This window comes from Leucoraja erinacea, chromosome 10, assembly GCF_028641065.1.
Source record: "Leucoraja erinacea ecotype New England chromosome 10, Leri_hhj_1, whole genome shotgun sequence".
Classification (NCBI taxonomy): Eukaryota; Metazoa; Chordata; class Chondrichthyes; order Rajiformes; family Rajidae; genus Leucoraja; species Leucoraja erinaceus.
In genome coordinates this window covers 45,482,333-45,505,064 of record NC_073386.1, presented here as the reverse complement: position 1 = coordinate 45,505,064, position 22,732 = coordinate 45,482,333, and the positions used below count along the sequence as shown (strand labels likewise).

The 22,732-nt window shown below is 41.6% G+C and overlaps 1 protein-coding gene across 1 annotated transcript in view; it reads left to right on the top strand.

Moving 5' to 3' along the window:
• pde4dip (phosphodiesterase 4D interacting protein) overlaps positions 1 to 22,732 on the top strand; it is a 364,533-nt gene that overhangs the window by 146,532 nt on the left and 195,269 nt on the right. The window contains 1 exon segment of the mRNA XM_055642108.1: positions 20,127 to 20,237. Within this exon segment, the coding sequence (XP_055498083.1) occupies positions 20,127 to 20,237 (111 nt within the window).

The window sequence follows — 22,732 nt, the reverse complement described above, 5'->3', positions numbered from 1 at the left end:
ACTATACAAACCACAGCGTTGGCAATCTCACATCTCTTGATACCTTCCCTGAGGTCCACTCCCCCTAACTCTCTAACATCAAGAAACCTTGAGAGCAGTTTCAGTTGCCCAACCTGGAGTTGGAGGAATGATTCTTCCCAATCGCATTACCAAGTGGGGATCCCTGAACTTTGTCCAAATGCTTTTGTAGGGCTGCCCGACATTGGCAGAGTGCAGGCTTCTTGAGAGTTGCAGATGAGGTGGAGGATCCTGTTCATTCTTTGTCTGACAATGGGGACAGATTCATTTTCGCTCTGGAGGAGTAACTCACACCCCAGCCACCATACAGATTAAAACAATTACTCACCGTGCCTTGACACTACGACTATGTTACTCAAACAAATAGATTAAAAAGCACTTTTGTGCATAACAAGTTTCTACACCTAGTAATCCAGTAGTTGACAAACTGAAAATTAATATTTTTTAAATCAACTATTGCTACTCTTTATAAGATAAAGAGACTGCTTTAATTTTGTGTCTCGTGGGTATTCTCTTCAAAGAAATACAATTTATAATCGTGCTGAGGAGAAAATAGTGTTTAAACAATACATATATTTGTGGAAGTGTTGTTAATTTGGGGCTTTAGTGGAAATCAAAAACGGCAGATGCTGGAAATCTTTAAACAAAATTAGAAAATGCTGGAAATACACAACGGGCCAGACTGCATCGGGGGGGAAGAGAAACAGAGATCATTTTTATAAGTCAATGACCCTTCTACTATACTGACAAAAAGTCCACAACCTGAAATGTTAATTCTATTTATTTTTGCACAGACGCTCCCTGAGTCGCTGTGAATTTCCACCATTTTTGTTTTCATTTTAATGCTTTTGCCATTCATTACTTTTGGTTCTGCTTGGTAAAAGAAAGGGCTATTTCAGCCCCTCAAGAATATTTTTTAAATTAATGCAAAGCTATAAACACTCTGCTCTTGCAGAACATTTCTAATTGTAATTTATGGCACATCATATATTAGATGTTTATTTTCAAACCTTAAGTGATGTTCGATGTATTGATATGACAGCCACAATCTAATTCAGGTATATGTAAGATTGTATATTTTTTAAAACCTTATATACTGGTTTATTTTATTGCTCTTTGGTTTGATACCAGTTTGGTTCTGACTTATTCTGCGCAAAACAAGTATTTTAAATATAGGAGACACAAGGAACTGCAGATGGTGATTTACAAAAAAAAGACATGAAATGCTGGAGTAAATCAGCAGCTCACGCTGGCAATACAGGAGATCTAGGACAGAAAGCTCAATATGGAAATGGGAATTGGAGTTAAAATGGTTATCAACTGGAAGTTCCAGCAGACCCTGTTTCGAGCTCGTGTTTAGCGAAATGGATGCCAGGTCCACACTTGACTCTTCAAGAAGGCAACGGATGCAGGAAAAGAATGATGCCAGTGAGCAGGCTGCGGGTTTACCTCAACACAGAGGTTAACCAATGGCTATTGGAGGTGATGGACAACAGTTTGGCACATCCTAGGTCCTGAAGATGCCATGGGGCTTCAGTGGATCGGCTGAAACCATGGAGCAGAAGCTGCCTGCAGTGGCATGGAGAGACTTGAGACCTTCCTAGTGAGGGATGAAGGTGTCAAGGGACTGGACGTCCATGGTAAAGATGAGGCAATGGGGGCCTAGAAAATTAAACATTATTGAAGAGTTGAAAAGTGTGTGAGATGTCTCAGTTACAGGTTAGAAGGGGCTGGACAAGAGGGGATAGGATGGAATCAATGTATTTGGAGGTGAGTTCTGTAGGGTAGGAGCTGCCAGTCCTGTTTGTGAGTTTTGGAAAGGAGATAGAAGTGTGCACTGCAGGGCTGGGGAACTAGATACAGTATATAGTTTTAAATATAGGGTCTTATTAAAAATTTGGGAGATCTTTATGAGAAGGGGATCTTCCTCTCGTTTCAAGAATTATAGGTGAAATATCATTTGAAAGGTAGTAATTTTTTTAGATATCGTCAAATCCGAGACTTTGTGAAAACACACATCATAGATTGTCATTCTATGGGCCCAGATATATTAGATGAATGCATGAATAGAAAGGCGGTATTAGAAAGTAAGTTAATATCCTATTTTTACAATACCCTTTTAAATGTACATATCCCATCTTCGGAATAATTAAGCGAGCATGGGAAGACGAATTGGGTTTAACAATTTCAAAAGATAGTTGGGAGGAAAGCCTTTTATATATATATTACTGTTCTCTTAATGTTAGGCACTCCCTGATACAATTTAAAATACTGCACAGACTCTATTACTCAAAGTCTAAATTAAACAAGATCTTCCCAAATGTCTCTCCTATTTGTGATAAATGTCTCCTCCAAGAAGCGACCATAGCCTACTCTTTTGCTTCCTGCACAAAGTTACAAAACTTCTGGAGGCGAATTTTTGATATATTTTCCAAAATACTTAAAACTAAATTGGACCCCGATATAAAACTGATCACATTAGCTATGATAGAGACCTGTTCTAAGCTAACGATATTTCAAAGACGTTTCCTTAACTATGGCCTAATAACGACGAAAAAATGAATACTCAAATTTTGGAAACAGACAACAGTCCCTACAGTGAAGATGTGGATCACAGATATGTCCGAGACACTACATTTGGAAAACATTAGGCTTGTCTTGGTGGAAAAACCAGAACAATTTCTTAAGACATGGACACCCTTTACTGAATTCTTACAACAATAAACAAATTTAAATTTAAATCCGATGCTTGGTTGGGGGGTGGGGGAGGCGGGGGGGGGGGGCAAGGTATATCTCCATTTTTCTTTTTTTTTAAATTCTTCTATCTTTCTGCTACATGCTTTGGTAGTTTAGGGGACTTTCTCTTGTTCTCCTTTACTCTATCTTTTAACTTTTTACTTCTTGCCTTCTTGCTTTCTCTCTCTTTCCTTTTTTCATTTTCACACTGTTTTCTGTAAGAATTTCATTGTTCTATACAGGGACACATAACAATAAACTCACTTGAACTTGAACTTGATAATTTAGGTTATGGTTAAAAATGAAGCTGTACAATAATTGTATAATTTTAGATGCCGAATGTTTTATCTTTGTACAATTGCTTCTAATAAAATATATATATATATGTTTTTTAATATATAGGGTCTTATTTGTCTACGATTTTATTGTTTTTTTCCCATCGCCTTGGGCACTGTGTGGGGAATGCTTTGAGGATTGCTAACTCTCATGAGTTTTTTGCATGTGTCAATTGCGCGTCAGCTACAATGAGGACTTGACAGAATGAGACCTTGGTCCAGTGCAAGAAGTTCTAAGACTTAATCCTGAGTTGATAAATCATGTCCCTCTGGTGACGTACAGGGTGCAATGCACGTTCAACGATGTGGTCATAGTAACTATTTCCATTCTGGTCATTTTCAGACTTTGTGAGCACATTAGTAGTAATTTAGTAGTCGGTAAGTTGAGAGCAGCACAAAACAGCCCAAGTGCTGAATTTTGCTGAACAAGCAATACTTCTGTGTGCTCTGAGCTACATTTAATTGCTGCAGTCTGCTTCATTTTTGGTGGTTAACCACAGCAGAAAACTCAGAAGTAGCTGGCCCATGATTGTCTGCAACTCCACCGTTTTTCCAGCATTCAAAGCTTGAGAGCACTGGGCTGGCTCCCAGAATCCTGCCAAAAACCATCTTCCTTTACATTGCTGTATAAGGTTTCCAGATGTTATAATTGCTGATATTTAAAGAAAGCCTCATTTAAAAAAAAAGCAATTTCAGAATATTCTGCTTGGCACATCAGAGGCTTTAGGTTCATGTTGTGAGCCAGACTGGTCACAATTTGTCTTACTCACCAACCCCATATTCTTTCCATCACCAATATCACTTAGTTCCACTTCGATAATATCGCGTATCTTAATCTTAATCCTTTTCTGCCGAGTCTGTCAACCGTACCTCTATTTCAATATTATTGTGGGTGGCCTACAACTTCCGCTCTTAAGCTCATCCAAAACTCATGCTCAAATTCATCTAATTTGTGTTCACTGGACATTATACATTTCTTGTCCAGAATTATGTGGAATTTAAGGTATTTAATGTAATTCTTCCATTGGAATCTCTGCATTATCTCATCCATCCTGATCTCTGCAAGTGTGTCCAATTCTGTATCCTCAGGCAACTCTTTTTTTCAATTCTGCCATCTTCTGCTTTCTCAACTGTGCCTCCCACAGTTACCCCATCCTCCACACCTCCCCATCCATCTAAAATGGTCAGACCAAAGTCTTGGTATTACCAACCTCTGGAATACCCATCTATACATCTGCCTCTGCACCTCTTTTTTATCTTTTATGATTCCCAATAACTCCTACATCTGATGGAGCTTTTGGACCTGATGTTACCACATTACAATTGACGAATAAAAAACTTGTGACTTTTCCTTATTAATCTTAAGAATCGCAGTACATTTGGACATATACTGTGGTTGAAGAGAAGACATGTTTTTGATTGTGGATTTGACAGAAGAACACAAAACTTTGTCCAAAATACTTGAAAGAACTAATGTAAACTGATGTACATTTTCATGGGCAGCAGAAAAAACTCTTGAAACCCAATTTTTACGGGTTAGTCAAAAGTGCAATAATTTCTCCGCAAGGCTACTTTCTATAGTATAAACTTGCAGTGTGGGAATTATATTTTACGAGTTTATAAGTGAAACCATTTTATATCCTGGAGACTAGAAATAAGGAACTGCAGATGCTGATTACAAAAGAAAGGCACAAAGTGCTCAGCAGGTTAGGCAGCATCGATAGAGAACATGGATAGGTGATGTATCGGGTCACAACCCTTCTTCAGACTGATTGTAGGGGGGTGAGAAAGCTGTAAGAGAGGAGGCGCAGGACAAAGCCTGCCAGGCAACAGGTGGAAAGACGTGTTAGGCAGATGTTTGGACAAAGGCCAGAGATGAGAAGGCAGAAGGTGTGCGTTCGTTCGCTCGTGTGTCAGATGACGCATAGCTCGCTGTTGGCTTCCGGCGTCGTCCAACATGTTGACAGAGTTGGTCACCCGATGCGTCACAAAGTGCATCGTGTCGTCGTTTCAGGGGATCGCCACGAGGGGGCTTCTGTCATGATCCCCAAGGTGTGAGTAAATAGGATTGATGAGTTGCGAATTGTGAAGATTAAGGAGGGAATGCAGGTTGTACCTGTATTCATCCATTACCTATTAGGATTTGCCCTGCCCTTCCTCTCTTCCAGCTCTATTATTTCTAATTGTTTTAACGTTGTTTTTCTTTCCATCTCTTTTCTATAGAGTTGAGCTCATAAGCCAATGAAATCTTGCTGAATTTAGTAGATTCTGCAGTGATACATTCTGATTGAAACAGGAAACTACAGGACAATATTTACCATCTGGATAATAATATTGGTGAACTTGTATTTTTCTTATTAACTACTCATTTGTAAGAGCGTATAAATGTACCACTCTTGCAAAATGTAATTATTTTCCATCTCCTCCTAGTTTGCTGTATTCATTATCATAAGATGTAACCATCAACATTTCTAACACAGCCCGACTGGTGTTATAGTTGGAAGAGAAGAAAATAATCTTAAGTGGACTGCGCTGTTTAACTAAATGAATTTGATTTGTTGATTGGAACATAATGGCCTACATTATTAAGTTTCCATCAAAAATCTGTACCACAGAGTTGTATAAACCTTGTCACTCTGTGAAGGCCAGGTGGCTTATTTCTGCTTACTGCAATGTTAAGTTGCACATAATCAGATGTTTTAATTTCCCTGTCCTCTGAGGTTTTCCAAATTCCTTTCCTAATTATGTTGTTTAGCTTATTATCATCACATGTACCGAGGTACAGTGAAAAGCTTTTGTTTCTGTGCTATCCAGTCAAATAAATGAATACACATGAATACACTGAAGCCATCCCACAGTGTACAGATAAGAGAGAAAGGGTATAGCATTTACTGCAAGAAATAACAAAGGGGAAAAGAGGGAGTGACCAGGGTGAGAATGGTCCTTGATAATGCTGATGGCTTTACAGAGGCAGTGTGAAGTGTAGATGGAGTCAATGGAAGGGAGGCTGGTTTGTGTGATGGTCTGGGCGACATCCACAACTCTGCAATTTATTGCAGTCTTGGGTGGAGCTGTTCCCAAACCAGGTTGTGATTCATCTCGATAAGAAGCTTTTTGGGGTACATTTTAGAAGTTGGTGAGGGTTGTTGGGGACGTGCCAAACTTCCTAAGCCTTCTAAGGAAGTAGAGGCAATGGTGTGCTTTCTTGGCCATTGCTTCGTTGTGGGACAAATTGGTGGTGATATTTATTCCTAAGAACTGGAAGCTTTTGACCATCTCTACTTCAGTGCCATCGATGTAGACTGTGGTGTGTGTACTGCTTTGCTTTCTGAAATTGATCACAATCGTCTTTGTCCTACTGACATTGTGGGAGTGGTTGTTGTCTTGGCATCAAATAACAGGATTCTCGATCTCCTTTCTATATGCCGTCTCATCATTGTGTGTAGGAAAGAACTGCAGATGCTGGTTTAAATCGAAGGTAGACACAAAATGCTGGAGTCATTCAGTGAGACAGGCAGCATCTTTGGAGGGAAGGAATGGGTGATGTCTGAAGAACGGTCTCGACTGAAACATCACCCATTCCTTCTCTCCAGGAATGCTGCTGAGTTACTCCAGCATTTTGCTGAGAGAATGGAGCAGCTGGGCTTGTATACTCTGGAATTTAGAAGGATGAGGAAACACTTTTTCACACAGAGTTGTGAATCTGTGGAATTCTCTGCCTCAGCCACCGGCGGTGGAGTTTAGTTCTCTGGATACTTTCAAGAGAGAGCTCGATAGGGCTCTAAAAGATACTGGAGTCAGGGGATATGGGGGGAAGGCAAGAACGGGGTACTGATTGGGGATGATCAGCCATGATCACGTTGAATGGTAGTGCTGGCTCGAAGGGTCGAATGGCCTACTCCTGCACCTATTGTCTATTGTGTCTAACTCTTTTGGCCATGAAGTTGAGGATCCAGTTGCAAAAGTGAATGCTGACACAAAGATTGACAAATTTGGAGATGAGCTTGGTTGGGACAATGATATTGAAAGCAGAGCTATAGTTGATGAATAGGAGTCTGATGGATGTGTCCTTATCCAGGTGTTCCAGGGATGAGTGAAGGGCCAGGGAGATCAGCCCGTTGTGTCAGTAGGCGAAGTGCAGTGGATTAATGCTGCTTGGTAGGCTGGAGATAATGTGTTCCATGACCAGCTTCTCAAAACACTTCATGATGGTGGATGTCAAGGCCACTGAACAGCAGACATTAAGGTATAATATCTTGCTTTCCTTTGGCACCAGGATGATAATGGTCTTCTTGAAGCAGGTTGGTACATCAGAACAAAATTAGGAGAGATTAAAGATGTCGTGAACACTCCGGCTAGTTAGTCTGCACAATTTCTAAGGAATGCCGCCAGAAATCCAACTGGGCCAATCGGTTCGTGGGTTCACCCTCAGGAAGGCCGATCTAACTTCTGTAACAATGACCATGGGACCAGGCACACTCAAAACAGATGTCAAGTTGGCTTTCTGCTCAATGCAATCATAGAATGCATTAAGTTCATCAGGGCGGGCTGAACCATTGCCAGTGATGTTGCTTGACTTTGCTCTTTGCTCTTGTTAACCTCTTGTTTCACCCACTGCTGCACAAGGCAATAGAACTGGATGAAACTGACATTTTAGCAAGTTATATAAATTCTAGATGTTGGGAGTTGTGAGACCATGAAGGTGTGAAAAAAAGACTAGGATTTTTTTTTTTTTTTTTTTACTTAACTGGAATCCAGTGTTGGCAACAGAAGGTGGTTAGCCAGAGGTTCATTAGCTTAGTCAAATTTTGGGGCAAAAAAAAAATGGATAAGAATTTTAACAAAAAGGCACTGCAGGCTGATGTTACACAGATGAGAATGGCCAGTCATACTAATATACAGATATACAGTTAGAAGCCCACAGTGAAAAGAAACACAAGATTACATGATCTGGTTAAATCTCAGGCATTTGCCAAAGAATTGCTGCAGTCAATGGCTGGAAAACAAGGTTTGTGTTGAAAACTAAAAGATGGGATTTTAGATGGAAAAGTAAAAGATTTTCTTCGGTATTCACCAAGGAGGATATTGAATTATGTGAGGTAAGGGAAACTAGTAGAGTAGCTATGGATACTATGAGTTTCAAAGTAAAAGAAGTACTGACACTTTTGAAAAATATAAAAGTGGATAAGTCTCCAGGTCCTGACAGGATATTCCCTAGGACATTGAGGGAAGTTAGTGTAGAAATAGCCGGGGCTATGACAGAAATATTTCAAATGTCATTAGAAACGGGAATAGTCCCCGAGGATTGGCGTACTGCGCATGTTGTTCCATTGTTTAAAAAGGGTTCTAAGAGTAAACCTAGCAATTATAGACCTGTTAGTTTGACTTCAGTGGTGGGCAAATTAATGGAAAATATACTTAGAGATAATATATATAAGCATCTGGATAAACAGGGTCTGATTAGGAACAGTCAACATGGATTTGTGCCTGGAAAGTCATGTTTGACTAATCTTCTTGAATTTTTTGAAGAGGTTACTAGGGAAATTGACAAGGGTAAAGCAGTGGATGTTGTCTATATGGACTTTAGTAAGGCCTTTTACAAGGTTCCTCATGGAAGGTTGGTTAAGAAGGTTCAACTGTTGGGTATAAATGCAGGAGTAGCAAGATGGATTCAACAGTGGCTGAATGGGAGAGGCCAGAGGGTAATGGTGGATGGCTGTTTGTCGGGTTGGAGGCAGGTGACTAGTGGGGTGCCTCAGGGATCTGTGTTGGGTCCTTTGTTGTTTGTCATGTACATCAATGATCTGGATGAAGGTGTGGTAAATTGGATTAGTAACTATGCAGATGATACCAAGATAGGGGGTGTTGTGGATAATGAAGAGGATTTCCAAAGTCTACAGAGTGATTTAGGCCATTTGGAAGAATGGGCTGAAAGATGGCAGATGGAGTTTAATGCTGATAAATGTGAGGTGCTACACCTTGGCAGGACAAATCAAAATAGGACGTACATGGTAAATGGTAGGGAATTGAAGAATGCAGTTGAACAGAGGGATCTGGGAATAACCGTGCAAAGTTCCTTGAAGGTGGAATCTCATATAGATAGGGTGGTAAAGAAAGCTTTTGGTATGCTAGCCTTTATAAATCAGAGCATTGAGTATAGAAGCTGGGATGTAATGTTAAAATTGTACAAGGCATTGGTGAGACCAAATCTGGAGTATGGTGTACAATTTTGGTCGCCCAATTATAGGAAGGATGTCAACAAAATAGAGAGAGTACAGAGGAGATTTACTAGAATGTTGCCTGGATTTCAATAACTAAGTTACAGAGAAAGGTTGAATAAGTTAGGTCTTTATTCTCTGGAGTGCAGAAGGTTAAGGGGGGACTTGATAGAGGTCTTTAAAATGATGAGAGGGATAGACAGAGTTGATGTGGACAAGCTTTTCACTTTGAGAATAGGGAAGATTCAAACAAGAGGGCCGTGACTTCAGAATTAAGGGACAGAAGTTTAGGGGTAACATGAGGGGGAACTTCTTTACTCAGAGTGGTAGCTGTGTGGAATGAGCTTCCAGTGGAAGTGGTGGAGGCAGGTTCGTTGGTATCATTTAAAAATTAATTGGATAGGTATATGGATGAGAAGGGAATGGAGGGTTATGGTATGAGTGCAGGCACGTGGGACTAAGGGAAAATAATTGTTCGGCACGGACTTGTAGGGCCGAGATGGCCTGTTTCCGTGCTGTAATTGTTATATGGTTATATGGATAAAATTAAGAAACTCAGGTCAACCAATGACCTGACTCTAATTGTCACTGCATGTGTTGGACACTGTCCATCATTCCCATTTGCACTTACACATCTCTGACTGTACTATATGTATAGTGCTATAACAATCCGTTCCCTAAGCTGGCCTCTCTACATCTGACACATATGGGGGTTACTATTTTCATTGGTTGCTACCTTCTGCAGGAACGTGAAACTGTGTCCAATGTGCCCGACCTTGTGACCCGTAAGTTTAGTTTACTTTAGAGATACGGCATAGAAATAGGTCGTTCGGCCCACCGAGTCCACCGACAACTAATCACCCGCGTGCTGGTTCTGTTATCCTACTTTCGTATCCTGCACACTGGAGGAAATTAACACAAGCCAATTAACCTGAAAACCGGAACACCCAGAGAAAACCCACGCAGTCACGGAGAACGTACAAACTCAACACAGGCAGCCCCTGTAGTCAGGATCGAACCCAGGTCTCTGGCACAGTTAGTTTAGTTTAGTTTATTTAGAGATACAGCGCGGAAACAGGCCCTTCGGATCACCGGGTCCACGCCGACCAGCGATCCCCGCATATTAACACTATTTTACACACACTAGGGACAATTTTCACATTTACCAAACCAATTAACCTACATACCTGTACGTCTTTGGAGTTTGGGAGGAAACCGAAGATCTCAGAGAAAACCCACGCAGGTCACAGGGAGAACATGCAAACTCCGTACAGACAGCATCCGTAGTCAGGATCGAACCCTGATCTCCGGCGCTGCATTCGCTGTAAAGCAGCAATTCCACTGCTGTACCACTGTGCAGCCCTTATAAGGGACTGGACCATCTTGAATGCAGACGTGGCTCCTTTAATGCACATAGAAAGGCTTCCTTCTGGACGTTTGCATTACCACGACCCACTAAACTTCCACTGAATCTAATCTGGAGCTTCTACATAGCGCAGCCTTGGCGAACACTCAATCATTACAGTCTCTGCAGGCTTGTTGTCTTCTTGCACGTGAAATTGTGTCCTGAACAAAACTGCCTCATGTTTTAAATGGTATATTTGCCCAAGTTGCAATCCTCCTCACTCCCTCAAATATTATGTCCACAATATTCAACAAATTTACCTGAATGTTCACATGAAAATTCTATACACAAAGCAAACCTTCTATGCCTGACTTGAAAATTCCACATATTTGCCTTTGTCTCCAGCCTGTTCATTAATTGCTTCCTCAGTCCCCAGATCACACATGCTATATATTTGTAGCTCTGAAAATTATCTGGCAGCATTCGGTTAAAAAGTATCTAGTATGAGCCTACGCCAATAATTCATGGCCCTTATAGACTCACTACCATTTCATGTGTCTTGAGTCCTATCACCAGAACTAATTTCATCTTTCTCCTCTCCATGGCACCACATTTTCTGACCTTCCCAGAACCCAAGGATAACATTTCCCTTTTGGAACATTGCTACTTGTTCCAGATACAGGGCGAATGAGTCCATGTATACTCCCTGATATATCTGCCTGCCATTGACATGCTGAAATTAGAGAACACACATTTTCCTTGTTGTCCTGTCCTGTGGAAATCTTGTTGGAAGTGAGGTGCGGGATTGCAGGGAGAAAGATTGAGAAGTGTTCGAATGATGACATGTCCTTGCGTAGCACTGGTCTGCACAGTAACTGGACCCATGGCTAAGATGAAGGCTTACATGCTATTATGCAGCAGATATAAGATAGATAAACATTTCTGCAGGGAACCAAATTTGAGAAGGCTGCTCCAAAGTACCTCTCGACTGATCCATTGTTCAGCAAAATAGGCACTTTTACGTACAGCGGCCAATTTTTACCTCCAGAACTGAGTGAAGGTTCAGGATTCCAGAGAGAAGGTGTAAATCCCAAAGATTTATGCAACTGATTAAACTACCATAAGTTCAGAGGCCCATTTGGCATGAATATCTGCATATGGAAAAGTGTGTACAATATTATTTTGTTTTCTTAGTTGAATGAGTTGATTTAAATATATTTGTTGTTTCTCGGTGAGTTTGTTTTTAAAATAATTAAATGATTTTTTGGAAAACTGTTACGGTGTTTTTAATAGGTTTTGAAGTTTGTGGATGTCAGACACATTCAGGTACATTTACAGATGTTCAATCTTCTTGACTGCTATGACAGTCAGTAAATCTGGGTAGGATCTTAACTGATATTCAAAGCATTTCTGGTGGGTGAGGCTGAGGTCTGCAAGTTTTGATTGGATTTACTGTCCATTGCACAGGGACTTATTAATCTATTAGCAGTTAACTTCCTGCAGCAGTATTGCCCCTATTGATAAGCCAAGTCAAGAGTCAAGAAAGTTTATTGTCATGTGTCCCAGTTTGGACAATGAAATTCTTGCCTGCTGCAGCACACAGAATATTGTAAGCAAAAATACAGAAGAGTTCAGTGTGTCTATATAGCATAGACCATATATATACACATAAATAAACAGATAAAGTGCAATAGGCTGTTATAGTTCAGAGTTTGCTTGATGGCGAGTTTAATAGCCCAAAGGCTGTGGGGAAGAAGCTGTTCATAAACCTGGATGTACCAGATTTCAGGCTCCTGTACCTTCTACCTGATGACAGCGGAGAGATGAGTGTGTGGCCAGGATGGTGCGGGTCCTTGATGATGCTGGCAGTCTTTTTGAGGCAGCGACTGTGATAGATCCCCTTGATGGTGGGGAGGTCAGAGCCGATGATGGACTGGGCAGTGGTCACAACTTTCTGCATTATTTTCCGCTCCTGTACACTCAAGTTCCCAAACCAAGCCACAATGCAACCAGTCAGCATGCTCTCTACTGTGCACCTGTAGAAGTTCGAGAGAGTCCTCTTTGACATACCGACTCTCCGTAATCTTCTCAGGAATTAGAGGCACTGATGTGCTTTCTTTTTAATTGCATCAATGTTCTGGGACCAGGAAAGATCTTTGGAAATATGCACGTCCAGGAATTTGAAGTTCTTGACCGTCTCCACCATCGTCCCGTTGATATAAACGGGATTGTGGGTCCCTATCCTACCCCTTCCAAAGTCCACAATCAATTCCTTGGTTTTGCTGGTCAGTGTTCTCCCTATCAAAGCATGCGTAATACGCATTGAGCTCGTCAGGGAGTGATGCTTCGCTGACAATCGAGCTGCTTCCTGATTTTGCCTTGTCACCATCATTGATTGTGGTTATAGTATATGGTGATGGCATTCAAGCTCCAGGTAAATTAAGACTTTGAAATCTGGTGACTAGAGAGTTGGGGCAGCTTACAAGAATGTGGAAGGTTGGGGTCAATGAAAGGAGATGGGAGCATGAAATTCATGTCCCACATTCCTCTGTAGTTAGTTTTGCTGATTTCTGGGATTGTTTTCACAAGGTTATTTACGGTTTGGAAAAGCACCAGCTACATCTGACCTTGCTGATGTTTAAGATCAGTTACATGTTTTTAGAGAGCCACCAAGCTCACCAAAATGATGGAGCAGATATTCATTATCAACGTGTTCTGCAATCAGAGAACTTCCCACAGGACATCTGTTACTGTTAACCAATGCTCCCTTCCATTTATGATGATCAACACTGTAGTCCAGCTGGGGAACATGAGAAAAGCTTGGTAGGAAGAACAAAAGCTGATCATTGATCTTTCATATTTAGGTTTCTTTGCACCTCCATGCCCTGTGCAACTCAATGAAAATTGTTCTAAGGTCCAGGAGTGGCCACGATTAATTTTCTAAGTGCTCAAACTCTGTTTTGTAGAAGGGATAGAAACATGGATGGGCTAAAGATGAAGATGGACTGTCCTGAGGTCAGAGGAAAAATGAGTCTTGATTTCCAATCACTGAGATTTAGGCAAAAGAACAAATGAGTTATGATGCAGTAATGTTAATGACAGTGAAGATATTTATGCATCAGGAGCATATATTTAGACTGAAATCACTAAGGTCATCATGCATAATTTTCAGCATGCAATAACAACACTCAAACCTCTGTCTCACGGTACGAGTTCATTCCAAGAGTTCTCCCGAGTTTGCCCCGATTCGAACTCGGAGATTTACGGTGATGGCCACTCGTCGGTTCTCGGGGCTCTCGTTTACATTTTTCATCATGTTGAAAAATCTTCACGAGTCTTCCCTTGCTTACCCGCCGTTAGCGAGTCTTCCCGAGTACCTGTCATTAGCGCTAAGAGACATCCCCGAGCTCCAAAGTACCCGCTACGTTCATTCTCCGTGCTTACCACGAGTTTGATTATTTTTTAACTCGGGAGAGCTCTTGGAATGAACTTGTACCGTGGGACAGGGCTATTAGTATAATTTGCACTTTTTACTGTTACTGGATATCATGAAGATCATGAATTGCATTTGCTATTCTCCATTGAATTTCTAGTGTATAATTTACTGTACTAAGTATTGCATTATAAAATGTACCCTATGTCATGATATGTATAGTGATGTATCAAACACAAGTTAATATAGCAAGCATTTGGCCTTGGCCCAATGATATTTAAAGCATCCAAATGTGTCCAGAAATAAACTTGTTTACTTTTGAACATGAAGGGTTATAGAAGTTTATTGGAAAGAATGATGGAACAAGTGCTGACCATTGAGACTCTGTGTCTCTAATTATCATGGAAGCTAACTTAGGAATATGCCATTGGCTCATGTTCACCATCCACCACCTCTGGATCAGATGATGTGATTAGTATCACATTGCAATAGTTTTGGAAATTCCACTGCTTCTGAAGCACGTCTGTGCACATTTCGCTTTTGAGCATCACTACATGGAAGGAATTAGCATTGCACTTTCATCTCCAACTCAAGACTTTCTGTTATCTGGCTTCTGAATGGTGCTTCCATAAGTTTGAGGACTGTTTAATTCACCTCTACCCTATTCTGGAGATTGGACTTCATCTAAGGAACTGATGGGCTAAAATGTATAATTGTAGAGAATATACTTCTCTATACTGAGAAGTATATTCTGCAGTCTCTATTCTCCCCTTTGTTCTATTTATTGTACTTGAGTTTGAATTGATTGTGGTTATATATAGTGTATCTGTTTGGACAGGATGTAAAACCAAGCTTTCTATTGTGCCTTGGCACGTGATAATAATAAACCAAAACCTAAACCTGATATAAACATTATTTCAGTCAAATAAATTCCCAAATTCCTGTTGTGATGTAGTATGAGGTGGCTTTTCATTATTTACATTTTACAGTTTAAGTATTTTTTGAGTAAACTAGTATTTTATTACTCATTAAAATTACACTTAGCAAAATTCTGTTCATGGAACAGGCTTGGCTATGAGTTGATCAGTTTTAGATACAGTGCGGAAATAGGCGCTTAGGCCCACCAAGTCCGTGCCGACCAGCAATCAGCCTAGGGACAATTTACATGATTTTTACTGAAGCCAATTAACCTACAATCCTGTACGTCTTTGGAGTGTGGGAAGAAACCTGAGCACCTGGAGAAAACCCACGTGATCACAGGGAGAACATACAAACTCTGTACAAATAGGTCAGGATTGAACCTGGGTCTCTGGCGCTGTTTGGCAGCAACTCTACCGCTGCGCCACTATGGCGCCCTGAGGCTTGAATTTGAATGTGATACAGGTTGATTTGATCAAGGCTCATCAAGAAACATTCTCTCACATCTGGGATGCATGGGGTCCTACCACAGAATCAAGCCATTTAACAGTAAGACAAAACTGGGATTTCTTCTCCATTGGCACTAAAGTACCAATATCAATCCTTGTACCTTACATGGAATTTAAATGGAAATATTCTCCTGAAGCCTCAATTAATATAGATGTAAATAAAGTGTTTGCATTATATCTAAGGAATGATTGTTTCATAATAATAGTGTCAATAATTGTGATCTGCTTTCCATAATAAGCATCCGTCACCTTGACCAACTAAATATTCTGTTTGAAATTAATGTGAAAATTGCTGTTCTACAGTTTCAGCTTCAAGAAAGTTTGAAACATTTTTGGTTATGAAGAAACTGTGTGGTAATTGTGTCATTTTATAACCTCTCATTCAGAATATACTCAACCAAGGAGGCCCATGTTCCAGGCTAATGTCATCTAGTTTTATAATTATAAGCCAATATTTTACATTCTAGGTAGGGTCGGGTGTATAATATTCCACACTGATAATTTCTTCATTTAATTCAATTGTCAAAAGTTAACTCCAAACAGAGGCCACAGAAAAGAGAGAAAAATAAAGAAATTAGTGCAGAAATAGTATTAGGTTTCTTGTCTTCCAGTGATAAGTTACAGAGTGCTACTCTCCAACCTTGAAGTGACTTTGTAAATGACGAACTTGTTCTAATGTCATGCCAATGTTTTATTTATATGCTGCTTAATCTTTGGAATATAATTAGCTGTTGGAAAGTCAATTTATAAATCTTTCAGCTCACTCTTTTCAGGCTATTTTTATAATGTCATTGTACAACAGTGTTTCCTGACTAGATATTTATGCTTCCATTCATAGTATTTATTCAATGCCAGGTTATTGAGAGTTCCTAGAGAACATGTATGATATATCAACCTTTATTACAATGCCCTAGAGCTATGGTTTTAGTTTGGTCAACTTCAGCAGTAGAATTGCATAGATATAAGGAGGCTGATAACAGTAAATAAAGTTTCAGTGACATCAATAGAACCAAATATTACATGTGGGAAGGAACTGCAGGTGCTGGTTTTTACCGAAGATAGACACAAAGTGCTGAAGTAACTCAGCGGGTCAGGCAGCATCTCTGAGAAAAAGGATGGGTGACGTTTCAGGTCGGAACCCTTCATCAGACTGAATGATTAATGGAAAAAATTAAGTTCAAGCAAGATAATAACAGAATTACTTGGCTGCTGTTTCAATCAAGATCAACAATTAGGTTTAATTACATCAGCTACCCAAGGCATGAAGCAAAGTGCATCAACTCTCTTGACTCATGATATGGGTAACCCTGAATGTAATCTCCAGCTTGTTCTTGGCAAACATGCTGTAATTCATATATGTGGAAATCAGGAATGGCCTGAACTATATATTGCAGCAAGCAAACAGTATTTCATGGAATACTTCCAGCCTTTCAGATGCAGTGCACCATGGAGATGGACTGTGTAGAAACAAGTAACAAGCTTGAGATGGAGTGTGCTGTGTTCACCACTCTCTGCAGGTTCTGGCAGCCAAGAGCAGAGCAGTCGCCATATCAGGCTGAGATGCATCCCATTAGAATGCTTTCAATAGGACATCTGTAGACGCTTTCCTATAATATAGTGCCTAAAGCTGAACAAAATACTCTAAATGTGGCCTCATCAACGTCTTACATTTTCTGCAACATGACCTCCCAACTTCTATCCTCTAGACTCTAGACTGATGAAGGTCAATGTGCCATAAACCTTTTTGACCACCCTTTCTACCTGTGATGCTACTTTCAAGGAACTATGTACCGGACTCCTAGATCCCTCTCATCTACAACACTCCCCAGACCCCTGCCATTCACTGCGTTAAAGGCTTGTAGCCCATGACTATGAAAGGATTTGATTACAAAGGGATAAAAGTCTTATTACAATTATGTTCAACCTTGGTAAGACTACCGAGAGTAATGAGAACAGCAAATGTGTATCTGAGAAATGATGTAATAAAAATGAACTACAGATGCTGGTTTACATCAAGTACAGACACAAAATGCTGCAGTAACTCAATGGGCCAGGCTGCATCTTTGGTGAAAATGGATAGATGAAAATGGAAAGGATGTATTTAAAATAGATTTACAAAACTGATTCCATGGACAATGGGTTTGCTGTATGAAGAGAGGTTGAGTAGACTGGGATAAAAACAGAAATTGTTGGAAACACTCAGTTTAGGCAACATATGTGGAAAAGGAACCATTTGCTGAGTGTAAAAGAAAGAAAGGAGTTCTCATCACGACTTGGAAAATTCTTAAATGGCATGATGGGTTAGATGAAGGGTAGATGTTTCACTTGTCTGGGGAATCTCAGGCAAGGGGAACAGTTTAACAAGGGTAGACTGTTCATGAACCAGATGAGGAGAGATTTCTTCACTCAAAAGGGCGAACCTTAAGAATTTATTACCATGGAGGCTTGTAGAGATTCAGTAGTTGAATTCATTTGAGGCAGAAATCGACAGGTTTCTGGAGATCAAGGGATATGACAACTGTACTGCAATCTGGAGCTGAGGTAGATGTACACCCATCTTGAATGATGGAGCAGGCTTGAAGGACCAGATGATCTACTCCTACAATTTATTTTATTTTTTTGCAATCACATTGGTATTTCCATGTTTAGATTGCGTGACAAATTCTGGGATAAATCCGGGTATTGAGATGTTTTTATGTGCTGTTGAAAAGAAATATTTATTACATATGCCTCGAATTTCCACAGGAACTCTGCACTAGCAGAATGACTGAATTGCTGAAGAAACTGCTGAGTTTTGAAAGACCACCTTGATATGCAATAGGAAGGGCTCTAAGGAGCAAATAGTGTTCCATTCTTAAATATTTCAGGAGCTTTTAATGGAGTATTGTACAGCTGCCCAGTGCCTTGATGATTTCTATTTTAGACAGTTTTGGTGGGAATTTGTTTTGATCTGGTTAAAATAGAATCTTTAGCTCTCGAGTTGCGGTCTATGTCAATGTAGTTACGGCATAAAACTTCACAAAACTAGAGGTCGAGAGAGATGGAAGATGGTGTCATGATGTTGTAGGTAGATCTTAATGTAAATATCATTGTAGCAGAACTTTTACAATTTGCTACTGATGCACATTTTTAAAATAGAAATGAAATGAAAATAATTGGGGGTCAGAAGCAAACTGTCTTTGAACTCTTTCCTACCATAGACAAAGTTGATTGTTGTCTTGGAGGTTGATCATCTTTGCCCAGGACAGCTTTCCAGGCTATTAATGTTCAAGTTTTACATGAAAAGTTGCAAGTGACTGTCAGACCATGACTGTAGCCAACAACAGAATCCAAACACATCCCTCCAAACTCCCTGTAACTTCAATTATGCCAAATTCCCTACCATCAAAACCTGGTGATCACCATTGCCAGAAACTTAACTTGACCAGTCGGTGAACTTTTGTAACTTTGTTGGTGCCAGAAACGTGGCGACTCTTATGTACTGCCGAGATGAGATCTGCTGTAGGGTTTTACTGGGTTGTATGCACCACAAAGCATTTCACTGTACCTAGGTACATGTGACAATCAAGTATCGTGGGAAGTACCATTGAAGGTGAGACAGGGAAGACTGATAGGAACCTGAGGGGCAATCTTCTCACACAGAGGCTGGTGGATATATAGAGCAGGCTGCCAGAGGATGTGGTTGAGGCAGGTACAATAACTACATTTAAAATACATTTGGACAGGTACATTGATAGTAAAGATTCAGAGGGATATGGTGCCAAATATTGGTATGAGGGACTAACTTAGATGAGGCATCTTCGTCAGTGTGGATGAGTTGAGTCAAAGGTTCAGTTTCCGTATGGTGTGACGCTGTGACTCAAAGACGGTATCAAAGACTAGCAACTCTCTGAGAAAATAAGTAGTACAGCGCATGTTTAAATGGGTAACTCCCTAGTTCTATATTCTCCCATGGGACGCGCTGTCACATTTATCAAGGATGACTTACTTCATGCTGCTAATATGCAAAGTGAGCCAAAAACAGTGTGAAACTGGCTCACATTGTACATTCAAACATATAGTAAAATGAAAAGTATAATTACATCATATAAGATGATTTTTTTATAATTGTTTAAAATCGATTTGAAATGAAGCAACTATTTGTTCATGAAATAGGATGTGTATTAAATTTTGGACAGGTGGTGAAGTTTATTTACCACCATGGGTTATTGCTAACATTTACTCTGCAATTGTGACATTTGTTCAAACCGAAATACAGCTAGGAAGGCAGAAGGAGACTAGCTGGCACCCGTCAATATGTAACTAATAAGGTGATGTGAAGTTAGTCATAGACTCTCAGTAGCAATGAGATCAATTTACATCACTTGTGTCACTTGTCATGCAGTATACTGGTCAGTTCAAAATGCCAGGCATTCCTCTTCAAGATAAAAAAAGACTCTCGGCTTTCCCTCGGCTAACACTGACTGTGCTGAGTTAGTCTGTGCAACCTTCAAAATGATTCAATGGTTTTACTTCTAGGTGGTTTTGAAATGTTACTGCACTGAGCGAGGTGGGGGGCATTTGCCCCCCACTCTATCACCTGCCATGTCTAACGGTTACCGTACTCTTTCCCAGCATCTAAATGACTTGAAAAAAGAAAATTTCAGCCTCAAGCTCCGGATCTATTTCCTGGAGGAGAGAATACAGCAGAAATATGATGACAGCAACGAGGACATCTACAAAAGGGTAGGAGACTTTCCCACTTTGTTTGGTCAATGTATTGAGAATATATTCTCTGCAAGATGGCAAAATACAATATTTCTAACCTAATCTATTGGAAAATGAATAAGCAGTACAAGGAAGGTTCAAATGTCAATATTCATGCTCTTTTTATTATTATTTTTTATCTCAACCACAAAAAAAGGCAGAAGACACCACCCCATATATCAGGGGCACGCTACCCCTTATTAATATGCAATGTAATCGCCAAATAGTGTGTGAGGATATTGGAGAAATATGTGAAGCACATCAAACTAAGATAGTACGGGAAAGTTGAGAAGAAAGTTGAAAGAACATGATTTAACCTTTGTTATCAATGGCTTATTAATACTGGAAGGGGTACTAGTGTCATGCCATGATAACAATGCAGATACGAGAATAAATCTGGATTGGAATTATCCCTAAGCACACCTCAATTTCAGCCCCACAGTTTGAATATAGTTGCCAGAATATATAGTGTACTAGACCAAGTGCAGACCCGTTGGGTCCTGTTCCCCCAACGTGCGGTTGTGGGGGGGGAGGCGGCATGCAGTGTCACACACACGATCCCCCCCCCCCCGCACTCACGCTAATTACCCCCCTTGGTATTATATTAATATTATTAATTTGCTCCTTTTACCCCATAACCACCCTATCTACTAACGCATAGCCCCCAACTTGCAGTCACATCTAGAGGGGGGGGGGGGGGGGGTAGAGAGTGAGGGCCGAGAGAGAAGGGGCAGAGAGAGAGAGAGACAGAGACACAGAAAGAGGGGCAAGATGGAGAGGGGGGCTGGAGAGGAGGAGAAGAGGGAGGGTGGGGGTGAGGGGAGAGGGGAGGAAGGGGGGGGAGGAGGGTGGAGAGGGGAGGAGAGAGGGAAGGTGAGAGTGAGGGGGGGAGAGAGAGGTGAGGGGGGGGAGAGGTGGGGGGCAGGGAGGAGGGGGGGGGGGAGGGTGGAGGGTGGAGGGAAGAGGGTAGGGGGTGTGGGGAGGGGGATGGGTGGGGGGGAGGGGGAGGGGGGGAGAGGAGGGGGGAGAGAGAGGGGGGAGAGAGAGGGGGGAGAGAGGAGGGAGAGAGGGGGGAGAGAGGGGGGGGGAGGGAGTCCCTTCCCCCCCTCAAGCAGGAGGGGAATAGAGGGGGGATAGAGGGTGAGATGGGGAGGAGGAGAGGGGGAGGAGAGAGGGGGGGAGAGGGGGGAGATGGGGGGAGAGAGGGGGTGTGCTGAGAGTGGGGGGGGTGAGGTAAGGGGAGGAGGAGAGCTGGGGAGCAGGGAGAGGGAGGGAGGGTGGAGGGAAGGGGTGGGGGTGTGTGGAGGGGAGGGGGGTTTAGGAGAGGGACGGTGGGGGAGGGGATGGGGGGGAGGAGTGTTTGGGGGGGAGAAAAAGAGGGGAGGAGAGAGAGAGAGAGGGGGAGGGGGCGATGTAGGAGAGGGGGGGGAGAGAGGAGAGGGGGGAAAGTGGAAGAGGAGAGGGGGGGAGAGAGGGGGGGGAAGAGGAGAGGGGGGGAGAGGGGGGGGAAGGGGAGGGGGAGAGAGAGAGAGGAGAGAGAGAGAGAGGAGAGAGAGAGAGAGAGAGGGAGAGAGGGAGAGAGAGGGGGAGGGAGGGAGAGAGAGAGAGAGAGAGAGAGAGAGGGAGAGAGAGGTGGGGAGAGAGAGGAGGGGAGAGAGAGAGGAAGAGAGAGAGACAAGGGGGGAGAGAGAGAGAAAGAGAGAGGGATGTGGAGAGAGTGAGGTGGGGAGAGAGAGGAGGGGGGAGAGAGAGAGAGAGTGCCTTTTTACTTCAACCCAAACCCCCCAAACAACCATTTGCAGGCAGTGCTTTTTTACTTCAAACTAACCATATTTTCATTTTCAAACCACATTAAGGGCACTTACTCACAGTTGTGTAGACATTTGTTCAGTGTCATTCAGAGCTCAGAATGCCCTCCAGCTTGCAGAGACTGATTGAGGCACACCACTTCCTGGTTTTATGGTCCCTCCCCCTCCCTCGAGCAGAGGCAGCAGAGAGAATGGTGATTTTTAAAAAAACATTAATTTCTCTCGGATTTTTCATCGATGGGAAAAATACTCTGGTCCAGGAAGGCAGACGTGGGCTCTGATCGAGGTGGCCAAAAATGACGGCCGTAGGTGGAGGCATTCTCTCGGAAATCGCAGCACAGTGGGCCAAAAGCGGTCAAGATCAGACTTTTAGTAATATAGAAGATTATCTCAGTCATCTGCAGTATCCTTATGAGAGTCAGGTTAAATGACTGCACAAAACAACCAGGAATCAATGCAAGGTTTAAATTAAATTTAAACATACTCTGGGCCATAAACCAAAGGAGAGCCTTGTTGCCTGGATATCTGAATCTGATAGGATTCCAAAGAGATATCAATGTTTAGTTTAGTTTAGTTTGGAGATACAGTATGCACGGAAATAGGCCCTTTGGCCCACGGATCCGCGCCGACCAGCGATCCCCACACATTAACACTAACATACACCCA